This window comes from Lepidochelys olivacea, assembly GCF_965140295.1.
Source record: "Lepidochelys olivacea isolate rLepOli2 genome assembly, chromosome: 14".
In the NCBI taxonomy this organism is placed as follows: Eukaryota; Metazoa; Chordata; order Testudines; family Cheloniidae; genus Lepidochelys; species Lepidochelys olivacea.
This window is the reverse complement of record NC_140424.1, coordinates 38,703,658-38,716,587: the sequence shown is the minus strand read 5'-3', so window position 1 is coordinate 38,716,587 and position 12,930 is coordinate 38,703,658. Positions and strand designations below refer to the sequence as shown.

Below are 12,930 nucleotides of genomic sequence, written 5' to 3'. Positions count from 1 at the left end.
GCCATGAGGGTGGGGCCTCTGGGCTCTGGCAGGTGAGAGGTGGCTTGGGTGGGAGGAGCAGGGCTGGAGAGACTAGCCTCCTTGAAAGGCGGGGAGTTTTCAAACACCGCCCATGCCTCTGGTGGTGACGAAGGGATCAGAGATGGGTCGATCGCTTTGTGAAGAGCGTTCACCCACTGGTGTGCCGGTGTTTTAGCATTTTTGTCCTCTGTGCGTTCATTCGACAGCGCGGTGATTGTCTGGGGGTTGGGGCATTTCGCGCCCTGGGCAGGGCCGGTGCAGGGATGTTTCCCGCCCTCGAGAAAACTTCCACCTTGCACCCGCCCCCACCCCCGAGCCCTGCGGCAGCTCCCCTCCCTCCCTCCCTGAGGTGCCCCCCCTGCAGCAGCTCCCCGCTGCTGGCCCCCCACTCCTCTCCCTCCACCCGGGAAGCCATGCAGCAACTCCCCGCCGCCCCCTCCCTCCCTCCCGGGGAGCCGTGCGGCAGCTCCCAGCCTGAGCTCACCTCTGCTCCGCCTACTCCCCGAGCACGCCGCTGCTGCTCTACTTCTCCTGCCTCCCAGGCTTGCGGCGCCAATCAGCTGTTTGGAGCCGCTAGCCTGGGAGGGAGAGCGGCAGCGTGGGGCGGTGCTCAGGGGAGGAGGCGGAGCAGAGGTGAGCTGTGGCGGGGAGTGGTTCCCCTGTGCGGCGCTACTCCCCCTCCACCCCCCGTTACTTGCTGCAGGCGGCCCTCCCCGCGCCCCTCTGCCCCAGCTCACCTCCGCTCCACCGCCTCCCCGGAGCGCGCTTTTGGCCGCCCCCAACCACTTGGTGCCCTAGGCAACCGCCTAGTTCGCGTAGTGGTTGCCCCGGCCCTGGCCCTGGGCAAGTTTTGTGGTAGACAGGCGTGGGACCCTTGGATCTCGAAAGGTGTGTTGTAGTATGTGTGGGTGAGGTATTGCTCATTGTAGCAGTAGAGATACATCTGCAGGCTTTGCCTCTGTTGTCCTGACCCGGAAGTTGATGGCAAAGGTTTAAAGATCCAGGATCAACACCTAAGAAACATGCACCCATGGTATTACACAGCGCTGGATTCCCTTGTACCTGGAGAGCGAATGGAGCGTGAGCCGATTTTCCACCCGTAGCTGGCATGTGTGTGACTCTCCTTACCTCCATGAATTCGGTTTTCCCTGCTTTGGTCTGAAATAAACATGCGTTGCACTCCAGAGCTTGCAAAAGACCCAGCACCCAACAGCCTCACTGCTTGGGTTCACTTCCCCTTCCCTCGGTTGCTGAAGCAGCAAAGAGAATGTCCACGCTGAGTTTGCAATCCCCAGGCAGTGAACAACCCCCATTCAGCTTAACTGATGGGTTCTTGTGTCATATAAGTGGTCATGGGATAAGAGGGAAGGTCCTCTCCTGGGTCAGTAACTCGTTCAAAGACAGGAAACAAAGGGTAGGAATGCATGGTCAGTTCTCAGAATGGAGAGAGGTAGGCCACATATTCCCGTGGGGCATTCATCATGAGCATGTATGCCTTTGCCCCAGCTGGTGTCCTCCAACTTCAGGTACTTTGTTTCCTACTGCCTTGTGTTATTGACATTCACACAAAGCCTGTGCAAATTAGGTATCAGCTCTCAAAAGCAAGTGGAGAATTCTAATCTGGTGATAACTCATATTTACACCGGAATAACGACAATGTAAGATGTGAGGGAAGGGGAGACTCAGCCTCCTTAAGGACAAAAGAATGATAATTTCTATTCTTTTTTTTAAGATGCAATTACATATGGTTAAAGATCTTAGTCTGTAGCCCCTCCCGCCCCCCATGCTATTTGAGCCCTCAACTTCCAACCCATATCTCTGCTGGTGCCCCTCAATCCCAAACTGCAGCCCTCCTGTTATCCCAGCTCTAGGTTCCCCTCCCAGTTCTGCCAGTGCCAACTCCATTCATATTAACATCCCCACCCTATTGCTCCATTTCTGAGCTCTCTTGAGCAGAGATGATTTACCTCCCCAGAGCATATAATCTGTCTGTCTCCTGCAATGCTGGGTTCTTCAGTAAACTCTGAAGCAGCAGGAGTTCAAATTCAACCCATTCTCTCAGAAGTCGCTTTGCAAGTCCCGCAACATCACTCAGCTGTAATTAAATTGTTCCATGATGGGTTGATTTTGTTTTTGTTTTCAGGCCCAGCTGCAGCAAGGCGGGATCCCCTTGTTTAGAGAGCTGGAGTCCGAGTCAATTAAGATGGGGCCAACATGGGTTCTCAGTTGGTCAAGACCCATCAGCTGAGCACCGGTGGCCTGCAGGAGGGGAAGAGGGAAATGGAGTCCATCAGCACGATGAGCAAATCGCTGAACGATATCTTCCAGTGTGCAGAAGAGCATTTCGCCAAGGAGCCCGACTGTGAAGAACAACGCCAAGATGACGCTCCACTGGAATGGGGAATTGCTGGTGTTCGTGTCTGGCAGACGGGTATGTGAGAAACGTCTTGTATAAACAGGGCTCTGGGAAACCCAGCTATAATGTCAGCTCACATAAGTTGAATATCTTTCTAGGGAGGATATCAGCTGGCCTGAGGGTTCTGAGCCTCGCAAACCTGGGAGGAGCTTGGATTCCTGGGAGGAGATGCCCAAGGGTCTGAAAACCTGCTTTGACTGTGCCATCCGAGGCTTCCAGAAGAAGCCCCCGTGTGTGCAGGAGAACGCGAAGCTGGTGATCCAGAGCAACAGGAGAAATCTGCCGTTTGTCTCTGGGAAGGGCAAATGTGAGATCAGCGTGTCCTACAGCAACAGGAAACTGGTCTACACTGTCAACGAGCCCATGGGGGAGGTTTACCTCAGGTGGCTTGGCACCCGCCCCACACCTATGAGCGTATCAAGCATAGTGAGGGCTTGAAACAAGTTGGAGTCATTTGGGGTGATAACGCAGGAGCTGAGGGGCTGCTTTCAATATGCTCTGGAAGCATTGGAGGAGGCACCTAAGCGTGTTTGGGAGAATGCGCCGATGTTGCTCGACACCACCAGAGACAGGATGATGTTCAAGTCTGGGAAAGGGGAGATTACGATCACCGTCTTCTCCATGAACGGGGAATTCACGCACGACGTCAAAATGCCCAAAACCAACCGCCCACCAAGAAAGTGAGGAGGAAAAGAAAACAAAATCGGAATTTGCCAAAAGGCTTCGACCTTCAGAACAGGATTCAACTTGAGAGCATCTTAGCTGGATCCCAGTGTCGCCAACTTTCTCCATTTCATCGCCATATTTTGTGTTACGCTCAAAGCTCACTGAGTCAAGTGATTTCCTGAGAAACTCAGCTTTCTTTTTTTTTTTTAAATGGGGGTTGTGTGGAAAAGCCAGAAAATTGACACCTAAAATTGCAAAACCAGGCAGTAAGTGAACAGGATGAAACGTGTGTTGTTGTTTAAAATCTCACCATTTTTAAGCCAATCTCATGCTTTCGGGGTCCTGATTCGTGATTTTTGATGACTTGGGCTTGGCAAGACTGGGACTAAAGGAGAAACCAACTCTTTTCCAAGGATTCTTTCACATCCTCCAACTCCATGTGTAGAGATGGTTGAAATTTTTTAAAGAAAAACTTCTTTTTGTCAAAAAGTAGCCTATTTCTCCCCTCCAAAAATATTTTTTCACAGAATCCAAAAGATTTTTTCCCAAAATTTTTATTTTTTCAGAAATTTTCAAGAAATTAATTGTACATGAATTTAAACACACACACACACACAAACTTTCTCTCAGTTTTCATTTTCCATTTGTTTTTGGTTACCACAGTCTGATGCAGTGCAGAATGAAACTGTGACCTCTATATCTAAAATAGGACAGGTCTAAAATTAGATCCATTATTCGGGTTGGTCCAAAATTTTCACTGAAACCTTTTTCCAATAGGAAATTGGATTTTTGTCAAAAAGAAAATTTTGAAAAATGTCTGCTTTGCTTGAACATTTTCATTTTTTTTGTCAGAAAACTAAAAGTTTGCGTAGTTTTGAATCACACATTTTTGGCACTTTTTGGCTGGACATTTTTGGCCATTTTCAGTTCAAAAATTTTCAGCTGTTTTAAGCAAAATAAACCCCAAACAACCCATCCCACCTCCCAAATAATAAAGAACCCAGATCTGCTAGTAAAGGAGCTTTACGTGGTCTGACCACTAGGGGAGGACAGAGAGCTAAACTCGAAATGCACGCTACAACCATTTCCTTTTTCATGTTCAATCATCTTAGTTTTCAGTTGTCAAACTGGGGGGGGGGGGAAGGCGGAGGGCGAGGCAGGAGGTTGTGTTTTGTTTTTTGATCACCTTTGCCTGAAAACCAAAAATAAATTTTGAGATTGACACATTTTCAGTTGTTAAAGTGAGTTAAACGTTTTTCAACTAGGAAAAAGAGGTGTGTTATTCACTTATGTCAAACTAACCCAAGTTAATTAACCCATGTTACGAGCCTTCGCTACAGAAAAGTGTGTTTTTACACCCAGGTAGCAATCTCAATGTAAAATCCTAGTGAAGTCAAAGGACGATAGTTTTTACCTTGCCATAACAAGTTTAGGCCAACCAAACATCCCACCTCGTGGATGGAGTTAGTGATATGTAGAAAGATGGAGCTGGTTGGATAGACAGACAGAGCTGCGGCTGGATGTTTTACAAATTGATTACTGAGCAAATTCTTCAAGATCTGTTTTAAGATTATTTTAACAGCCCACTTTAATTAGTCAAAGACAGCTTTTAGGGTGGAACATAACATGAAACATCTGGGCCGCTGGATGCTTATTAATGACTCATGTTAAGAAAACACAATTAAGCCATGTTAGCACTTATAAAATCTTAGAGATAATTGCTTGCAGCTTTGAGTATATGCACCCATTTACCTATTATTTAAATCCTTGTAATGGCATGTTTACATACATTTACATCAATTTGGCTTTGAAATAGATTATCTGCTAAATATCGTAAAGCTGTGCTTGGTGTTTGCAGAGGGCTACGAGGAAATGAAAAGCATGTGGTTGATTTTGAAAATGTTATCTTATATAGCTGCCTATGCAACTTCACCACTGTTTATCTAGCTTTGAAACAATGGCATGTACTGATGATGGTAGAATTTTAACAATGAAGTTGTCCTACAAATATGATACCAGCGTTTTTTCCCCATCAGATTATTACTTTTTAAAATTATTCTGCACTTATAACAACTTGCTTAATAAAAACCGCTATAATTCGCTACAGATAAGAGCTTTCAAGACTTTCACTTCTTAAGAGCATGGGATGGAGAGTGGGTTGCCCTTATGGTATTCCAGATTTTGAAGATTCATGGTTAAAATTTGGCAATCAAAGAAAGAAAATAAATCAGGGGCATGCCCTTTCTTGCTTTTTGTTAATAGCGAAAAAACTACAAGGGCTTTCTGACCGGGTGTATTAGGTTTGGAGGTCCTACCGCACGTCCATGTCAGGAAAAGAGCAGTAGAAATGAGTCCTCCAGGCCACCTAGAGTGGCTGCGCGGAAGCAGCTAATCAGAGAGAGGATGCAGGAAGCAGCCAATTAGAATCCAGCAGGCTCATATAAAAGGAGCAGCATGCTAGTGAGGGCAGTTTCAGTTGCTGGCCAGAGCAGCAAGGGAGCCCTTGGATGTCTGCAGGGATTCAAGCAGGACTTCAGTCCTGAGCTAAGGGTGAAGGTGCTGGGACCACAGGGAAGTGCCTAGAGAACAGGAGCAGCAGCAACAAGAGTTAAAAGGGACACAGTGGGTGGTGGCTGTTTGTAGGGTCTCCAGGTTGGGACCCAGAGTACTGGCCGGGCCCGGGTCCCCCCCATACCAGCTGCTGGATGAGAAGGGGAGTTTAAATGAGCTCAGAGAAGGAGCTGAAGATCTGGAAGAGGATCAGCTTAGGTTGGACTTGCACACCCCCAAAATAGGGCTGAACTGAAGCAGTGGCTCAGTGGGAGAGCTGGGGTCAGCCAAGGCTTGCCAGTGAGGAAGCCCCAGGGATGCTGCTCCACCACAGAGCTGGGATCGTTCAAGAGCTCAGCCGGGCACTGAGGATGAAGCTCAGAGGCTGGGCTAGAGATGCTGATGGAGGATACGGTGGTAGGAGGTGCTCAGAAGAAGCAAGGGGCCCTCACCGCAGGCTTCCTGTCTCCTCTGCTCCGCTCCTTTTAATAGGTCCCCACCCAGGGTCCCCTCAGCTTCTGAGAAGGGATTTGCACGGGCAGGTGTGTGTTAAACACCCCAGTTATCAACTGATCTCGGCACCACAGCAACCAGGCCTCTGAGCAGCCCGGCACGATGATGACCTGGCCAAGGAGGAACCGGGTCTGTGAGACCCCAGGGAAGTGAGGCGCAGGGCCGGGCAGCTCATTATCATTACTGTTTTATACAAAATTAGGAGCTGAAAATTCTCACCCGGGCCCAGAAGGAGACAGCATGAGTCTCTCCTATTTGGGGGCCTTATTTGGGTCTGGTTGGGGGCTTGGCCAAAGTGGGGGGCAGATGGGCCTGGCTGGGGTGGGGAGGGAAGTTTGGCTGGAGTGGGGATGGGGTATGGGGTCTGGCTGGGTTGGCCAGAATTAGGGGGAGGAGACTGGCTGAGGGGCTTGGCTGTAGGGTGGAGAGGGGCCTGAATTGGGGGGCAGGTGGAGTGGGGGGATGGGAACTTGGCAGCGGGGGGGGAGGCAGCGAGGGACCTGGATTGGAGGTGGTGGGCTTGCCCAGAGTGGGGTGGACCAGGTGATCAGCTTGCGGGAGCTTGGCTGTAGGTGGGCGCCTAAGAGGGAGAGATCTATGGGGCGGGGAGTGGGAGAAGTTGTGTTAGGGTTACTGTTGTGAGGCAGATTCACAATTAGCCTCTTGACACCCAGATGTGGCTAGAATCGGGGGTGGTCATTTGGGGTCCTTGTAGCCAGAGTCAGAGTCTGCTGTGGGGGAGGGGGATCGTCAGGGCAGCTGCTTTGCAAAAGGCCATGTGCCCTGGCTGGGTTGGGAGAAACCGAGTCACAGGGGGAGAAAGCAGGCTGGGCTTTCCCCCTGGCTCTGAAGCATTTTGCAGCAGGTTAGTGCAAGTATTAACTCTCTGCTAAGGAATCCCCGGCGGTGTTTGTTACAGAAAGGGGTAATTGGGAGGGAAAATTCATTTCTCTTATTTTCATTTTATGCTTTGAATGTTGTGCAATAGCAAACTCCGTTAGCAAAATCATCTGAACCAGTTTGAGTCACCAACTCATCTCTTAGTTCAGTGTGATGGGGAAAGAGTCGTCAATATTTCGCTGGTCTCAGCTTTGTATTTTTCTAGTAACAAGGCTTTTTGAATCTATCTACTTAAACTGCACAGTGGGTTAATTAATTAGCTGACCAGCGAACTGATTTCCGCAGAGGATGCGGAAGAATCTGTCTGGATTCCAGCTGGAAGTTTCGACAAGCAAGAAGAGGGAAGATGTTGTTGCCTTGCTTTTGATGCAGCCAAGCATATAGATTTTGGTGAGCAAAGATGGAGATTCAGGTAAACTCCACCTCAGGTTTGGGAACCCTGAGTTTCTTGTTGCTGCGTTTCCGTGGGGACTGACCTGTCTAGAGTCAATTTGTTTTCTTTATTTAAGTTCATGTAGAATGGTGACGATAATGTAGGTGGATTATACAGTGGCCTCGTTATGTTGTAGAAATTAAGTTATTATGTTTCTTTATCATTACAAGACTTCATAAAGTTGGTACTTAAGAATTAAGTTCCTTTTGTTCTTTCTCTGGATTTGAATGCGTAGAGGTCGACCCCTACGTGATCCTTGCTGAAACGCCTCAGTGACTGAATTCTAGGTCCCCAGGTGCTTTTCCAAGGGAGGCATTTTTAGGGACTAGGAGAAGGGCAGCGTAAACTACAGCCCGATAGTAACCTGTGGCCCGCAGACTTTGTCTAAGGCAGTGGTCCCCAACGTGGTGCCCAATGGGCCATTTGTGTGTGCCTGCAGGACACCCCACCGCCGAAATGCCGTTGCCATTTCTAGGCGACGTTTCGGCAGCTGGTTCTCTGGCGGCGGTGCTCGGCAGTGGCAGTGCAGCGGCGGGGTGTCCGGCGCCCTCCAGAGTCTTCTGGGAATAGCATATTGCAGAAAGGTTGGGGACCACTGGTCTAAGGTTTCCACAGGGGTCTGCACTTCCATTTGGATTTTTTTAGGGGTCTGCAAATAAAAAAAAGTTGAAAACTCACTGATCTAGCCCACCCAAAGGTCACAAAATCGAGTGAGCGACTTGTGCTGATAGCAGCAGAAGGTGCCAGAGACCTTCATCCGGCACCGCCAGTGGGGCGCGCCGTGGGCCTCATTCTGGTAGAAATCCAGGCTTTTCCAGTTCTCCAATTTTCACCAGAATCAACAGGGTCCCACCCTTCCATACTCAGAATGTTCTCTGGGATTTGGGAATGGATCGGAGGCAGTTTTCAAAAGTTCCCCTGTTCTAACCACTATAATCCCTGGATCCTTTTCCAAAATACTTCCCCCTAGCTAGTTATTCCCCGTTTTGTATTTGTGCTGGATTCTGTTTATTCCCTTTCTAAGTATTGAGCCTCTAGTGGTCTCATTCCCATGGCTCTCTCAGCTACCGTAACAGCTAGAAAATTACTTTGTACTTTGAATTATAAGAGTTGGCAATACTGAATAGAGGACCCTGTGTTTGGTGGGAGTTTTCTAAAGCTAAGTGGTTTTTAATGATGTTGCCTAGTCTTCTAATAGATCATCATTTGACAAATGAAGACTGGGATTGTAACAAGAGCTATGGTCACCATAGTCCTGGCTATCCAGGTCCACCATCCCGGGACTTTGACCACGTACTGAACAAGCCCCATGTTGTCAGGATACACGTTGATTTCATTCTCCCCTTTTCCAGGGGGAAAGACCATCCTCATTCCCACTGTGCTGATCACCAGCCGGGCGTCGTTCTGCAAGCACACTGGCTCCTTGGAGAATTTCTCCAGGGTGAGTTTGAAGCATTGTCTCAGCACCTCAGTCATCTTCCCTCCAGCCTCCGGTTGGTTGTCCACCTTTAGCAGGTTCTCGATACTCAGCAGTTCTGGGTGGGAGCACAGCCGGGCAAGACACACGTCCATGGTTGGCTCTTTCATGTAGTACCAGGGTTCCCTGTTGCGGTAATATATGCAGAGCTCATGTTTCCCGTCTCTGGATTCAAATTCCAAATTGGTCCTCTGCACTGGATCAACATCTGGGCGATGTCCTGTATGCTTCGGGGTTCTCTTGTGAATTCCTGCGGGGCGGGGTCCATGCAGGCTCTCAGCTGCTCAGTCATTTTCCCCTGGGCTTCCAGTCTGCCCTGCGCTCTTAGGAGGTCAGCGACACGTAACGGTTCTGGCTCTCCAGCTTCATAATTCACTGTCCCACGGAGAAAGAAAAATACTGCGAGTCCTATCGCTGCAGGCAGTAGTAACAGCACGAATTCCTGATGTGTTTGCACAGTCCGAGTATTCATGGGGTCTCTCTCCTGTGTCGATTCTCTGATGAGTACGTTTTCTTCTGTCAATGAAACTTTTCCCGCACTCGAGGCAGTTATAGGGTTTCTCGCTTATGTGAATTCTCTGACGCTTAGTAAGGTGTGAGCGCTTAATGAAAGTTTTCCCACAGTCAAGGCATTAATACGGTCTCTCTCGTGTGTGTACTCTCTGGTGTACGCTAAGTTTTGACTTCTGAATGAAGCTTTTCCCACACTCCAAGCATGTATGGGGTTTCTCTCCTGTGTGGGTTTTCTGATGTGTATTAAGGGTTGATTTCACACTGAAACTTTTCCCACACTCAAGGCATTTATAGGGTCTTTCTCCTGTGTGAATTCTTCCATGTTTAGTAAGGGATGAACTTTTGCTGAAACTTTTCCCACACTCAAGGCATGTATAGGGCTTCTCTCCCGTGTGCAGTCTCTGGTGTATAATAAGGCATGGCTTCCAACTGAAGCTTTTCCCACAGTCTACGCATTTATAGGGCTTCTCTCCTGTGTGGGTTCTGTGATGTGACATAAGATGTGATCTCTGACTAAAACTTTTCCCACACTCAAGGCATTTATGGGGTTTCTCTCCTGTATGCAGTCTCTGGTGCACAATAAGACATAGCTTCCTACTGAAACTTTTCCCACAGTCGAAGCATTTATAGGGCTTCTCTCCTGTGTGGGTTCTGTGATGTGCCATAAGCTGTGACCTCTGACTAAATCTTTTCCCACACTCAAGGCATTCATAGGGCCTTTCTCCTGTGTGGGTTCTCTGATGTGCAATAAGATTTGAGCTCTGACTAAAACTTTTGCCACATTCAAGGCATTTATAGGGTTTCTCTCCTGTGTGCAGTCTCTGGTGTGTGATAAAGTTTGACTTCTCACGGAAGCTTTTCCCACAGTCCAAGCATTCATAGGGCTTCTCTCCTGTGTGGGTTCTCCAATGTGTAAGAAGGTTTGCACTGAAACGGAATCTTTTCCCACAGTCGAGGCATTTGTAGGGTTTCTCTTCATTGTGACTTGTCTGCTGCGCTGTGGTTTCCTTGGGATCCTTGCATCCTCCGCCACATTCAGTGGATTCATCCAGTTTCTTCCCAGGATAGTTTCCCAGCTGCATCTCTGATCTGTGTCGATCTCCCCAGACATTTCCCTGCTCCAAGCACTGGGAAAAATTCCCTTCAGCTCTTCTCAAAAACCTCTCCTGCGGTTCCGCTTTCCCAGGACCTTCCTGCTGCTGAGTCTCCTCCTTGTTCTCACTCACTGTCCTCTCACCTGCTGGGAGAGAGAGAATCCAGACAGGAGTCACTGAATGTGCCAGGGAAAAAGGACAGAAAGGGGAATAGCAAAGAGGGAAAACAGGACACAGTGACTGGGGAGATGGAAACATTGGATTCTGCCTTCACATCCCACCCAAACACCCCCAGGGAAGTAAAATCAGGGAGGAAATTCCCAACAGCTAACAGGATGGGTAGGAAGCTGTGACTGATATAACACCTGCTGCCTGCAGCCCTGACCTGGGTGAGATGGTGCAGAACGGGGGCCTCTCGCTCACAGCACATTTCAGGAGTCCCAGCTTTTTCCTTCACTTGCCAGAGGGTTCTGTCTCAGTTTCTGTGACTCCTCACCTGTGCAGGTGCCTCTCAAGCTCTCCCTTTCCTCGGCGGCCTGGAGATCCGGGACCCACGGCTTTTCCCCTCGTTCCAGCCGGGCGATGAGGTCAGGTGTGGGAATGGGGAATCCTGCGCAGGGGGTGAAATCAGAAAAGCTCAGGGCACATGGCGTCTTGGTAGAGTATTTGTCACAAGGAACATTCCCTGAGTTTAACCTGACCCTACATTGGACTGTGGTAACTCAGACCCCTTGGGAGCAGCAGAGATCTGGGGGTCAGGGGGTCTGTTTACCCCCTCACGAGGAGGTCTCAGGGTAGATGCGCTCCGGGGGACTTGTTAACACACACACAGCTCGGGTGTTGAACTCCTGCCTATTTTCAAGCCTGCAGAATCTAGAGCCCTCCTCACAAATGGAGCAAGGTGAATGGGTGTGAAGGAGAAATAATACAGGCTGGACAATACCCTGCTTCTGGCCCCTGGACAGCTGGAGAGATGGGGAGGAACTAGCCTGTCCATTATGTTTCTGACTCCTCTGTTCCCTCGAATGGGGTATGGAGATGCAAGTTTCTCTCACACTGAAGCTGTGGACTATGTGACCCTCCTCCTCCAATCTAACAGACCAGGGAAGAACCTGACCAGATTCAGACATGGAGATCCCATGGCTTCCATTAGCTGAGGCACAGGAATTCCTTACCCAGCGAGGTCACCATCACATAGTTCTCCTGCATGACGTCCCTGTAGAGGGCTTTCTGAGCGGGGTCCAGCAGAGCCCCCTGCCCCTCGGTGAAATACACAGCCACCTCCTCGAAGGTCACCGGCATCTGAAACAACAAGTCTCCCCCATTCAGCGCCTGCTGCCCCAGCCATAATCCCACTAGTCAGGGGGAGGAGGCCCAGAGGAGCAGAATCCCACCCCCACCCTGCTCAGAGCAGCCAGGAGGCTTCAGGGGGTGGGAGAAGGTGAGAGCTCCTTGTCCCCCCCAGCACACGGAGCTGAGCAGGGTCTTCTCATTTAACACACACCTGCCAGCCACAGGCTGAGACAGGAAGCAGAGCTCTGAGCAGGAGATAGGGACAGGAATCCCGACAGCTTCCCTTCGTATTTCACAGCAGCCTCTGGCCAGTGGGGTCAGGCTCCAGCACTGGGAGTCTGGTCAGTTTTCCCAGCCCTGCCCAGGGGGGTGTTTCCTGGTTCAGAAATGGGGGAATGTTCCCCCCTCCCCCCACCTGCTACTGGGTCTGTTCAGAAAATCAGGCTCTAAATAAATGTGTCCCAGCAGGTTTGTCGCACCCTGTTCCCTTCCTGCCTCCCCCTGTGTGTTTCCTGCCCCTCCCCCTGTACAGCAAAGGCCCCCTGCAGCTCCCTGAAAATCCCCTACCTGAGCTGGCTCCATCACAGCCATTTCCCTTCTCTGTCCCCTGGAAAACAGGACGATCTGGAGTGAAACGTGGACGTGATTCCTCAGCCTGTCAGGGCGAGAGGGGCGACGGGGGAGGTTTCAGAAGGGGCTTGAGTCCATTTCACACCCTGATTCCCCCCAGGCTCCCTCCCTGCAGACAGATGCTCTGGGCTCTGCCACGCTGGGAAAACCCTCAGTCACTTTATTACAACACAGACCCGGCCCCTCCCACCAGCACTGAACCCCCTGAGACACTTTTAAACCCCCCCCCCCCCCCCGGACAGAGTCTCGAAGAGAAATGCTGGGAAAGAGCGGAATCAGAGGAGCCACTTTGCGGGATTTCCCGTGACATTGGCCCGAAGGGCAGCGGGTCCCCCCAGCAGCGCGGGGACTGGGCAGAGGCAGAGCCTGGTTTTTCCTCTGTCAGCTCCTCCCCTTGTTCCCAGGAGAGTCAGGCTGCCCAGGG

General features: G+C 50.1%; 1 protein-coding gene across 1 annotated transcript; it reads right to left on the bottom strand.

Annotated features, from left to right (window-relative positions):
• Positions 1-3,699: 3,699 nt before the first annotated feature.
• Positions 3,700-12,634, bottom strand: LOC311530884 (uncharacterized protein). Its single transcript, XM_084647888.1, has 4 exons — positions 12,444-12,634; positions 11,759-11,885; positions 11,080-11,193; positions 3,700-10,729 (listed from the first exon to the last, which is right to left on the bottom strand). The coding sequence occupies exons 1-4, from the start codon at positions 12,465-12,467 to the stop codon at positions 9,609-9,611; spliced, it is 1,386 nt and encodes a 461-aa protein (XP_084504014.1). The 5' UTR covers positions 12,468-12,634; the 3' UTR covers positions 3,700-9,608.
• Between the last annotated feature and the right edge of the window lie 296 nt (positions 12,635-12,930).

What these genes read in the sequence shown, in the direction of transcription:
- LOC311530884 (XM_084647888.1), bottom strand. Translation starts at nt 12,467, where the DNA reads ATGGCTGTGATGGAGCCAGCTCAG. An exon ending in TGTGATGGTGACCTCGCTGG is followed by an intron (nt 11,194 to 11,758) that starts GTAAGGAATTCC and finishes CCCCCTGCGCAG; the next exon opens with GATTCCCCATTCCCACACCT. An exon ending in CTTGAGAGGCACCTGCACAG is followed by an intron (nt 10,730 to 11,079) that starts GTGAGGAGTCAC and finishes TCTCTCTCCCAG; the next exon opens with CAGGTGAGAGGACAGTGAGT.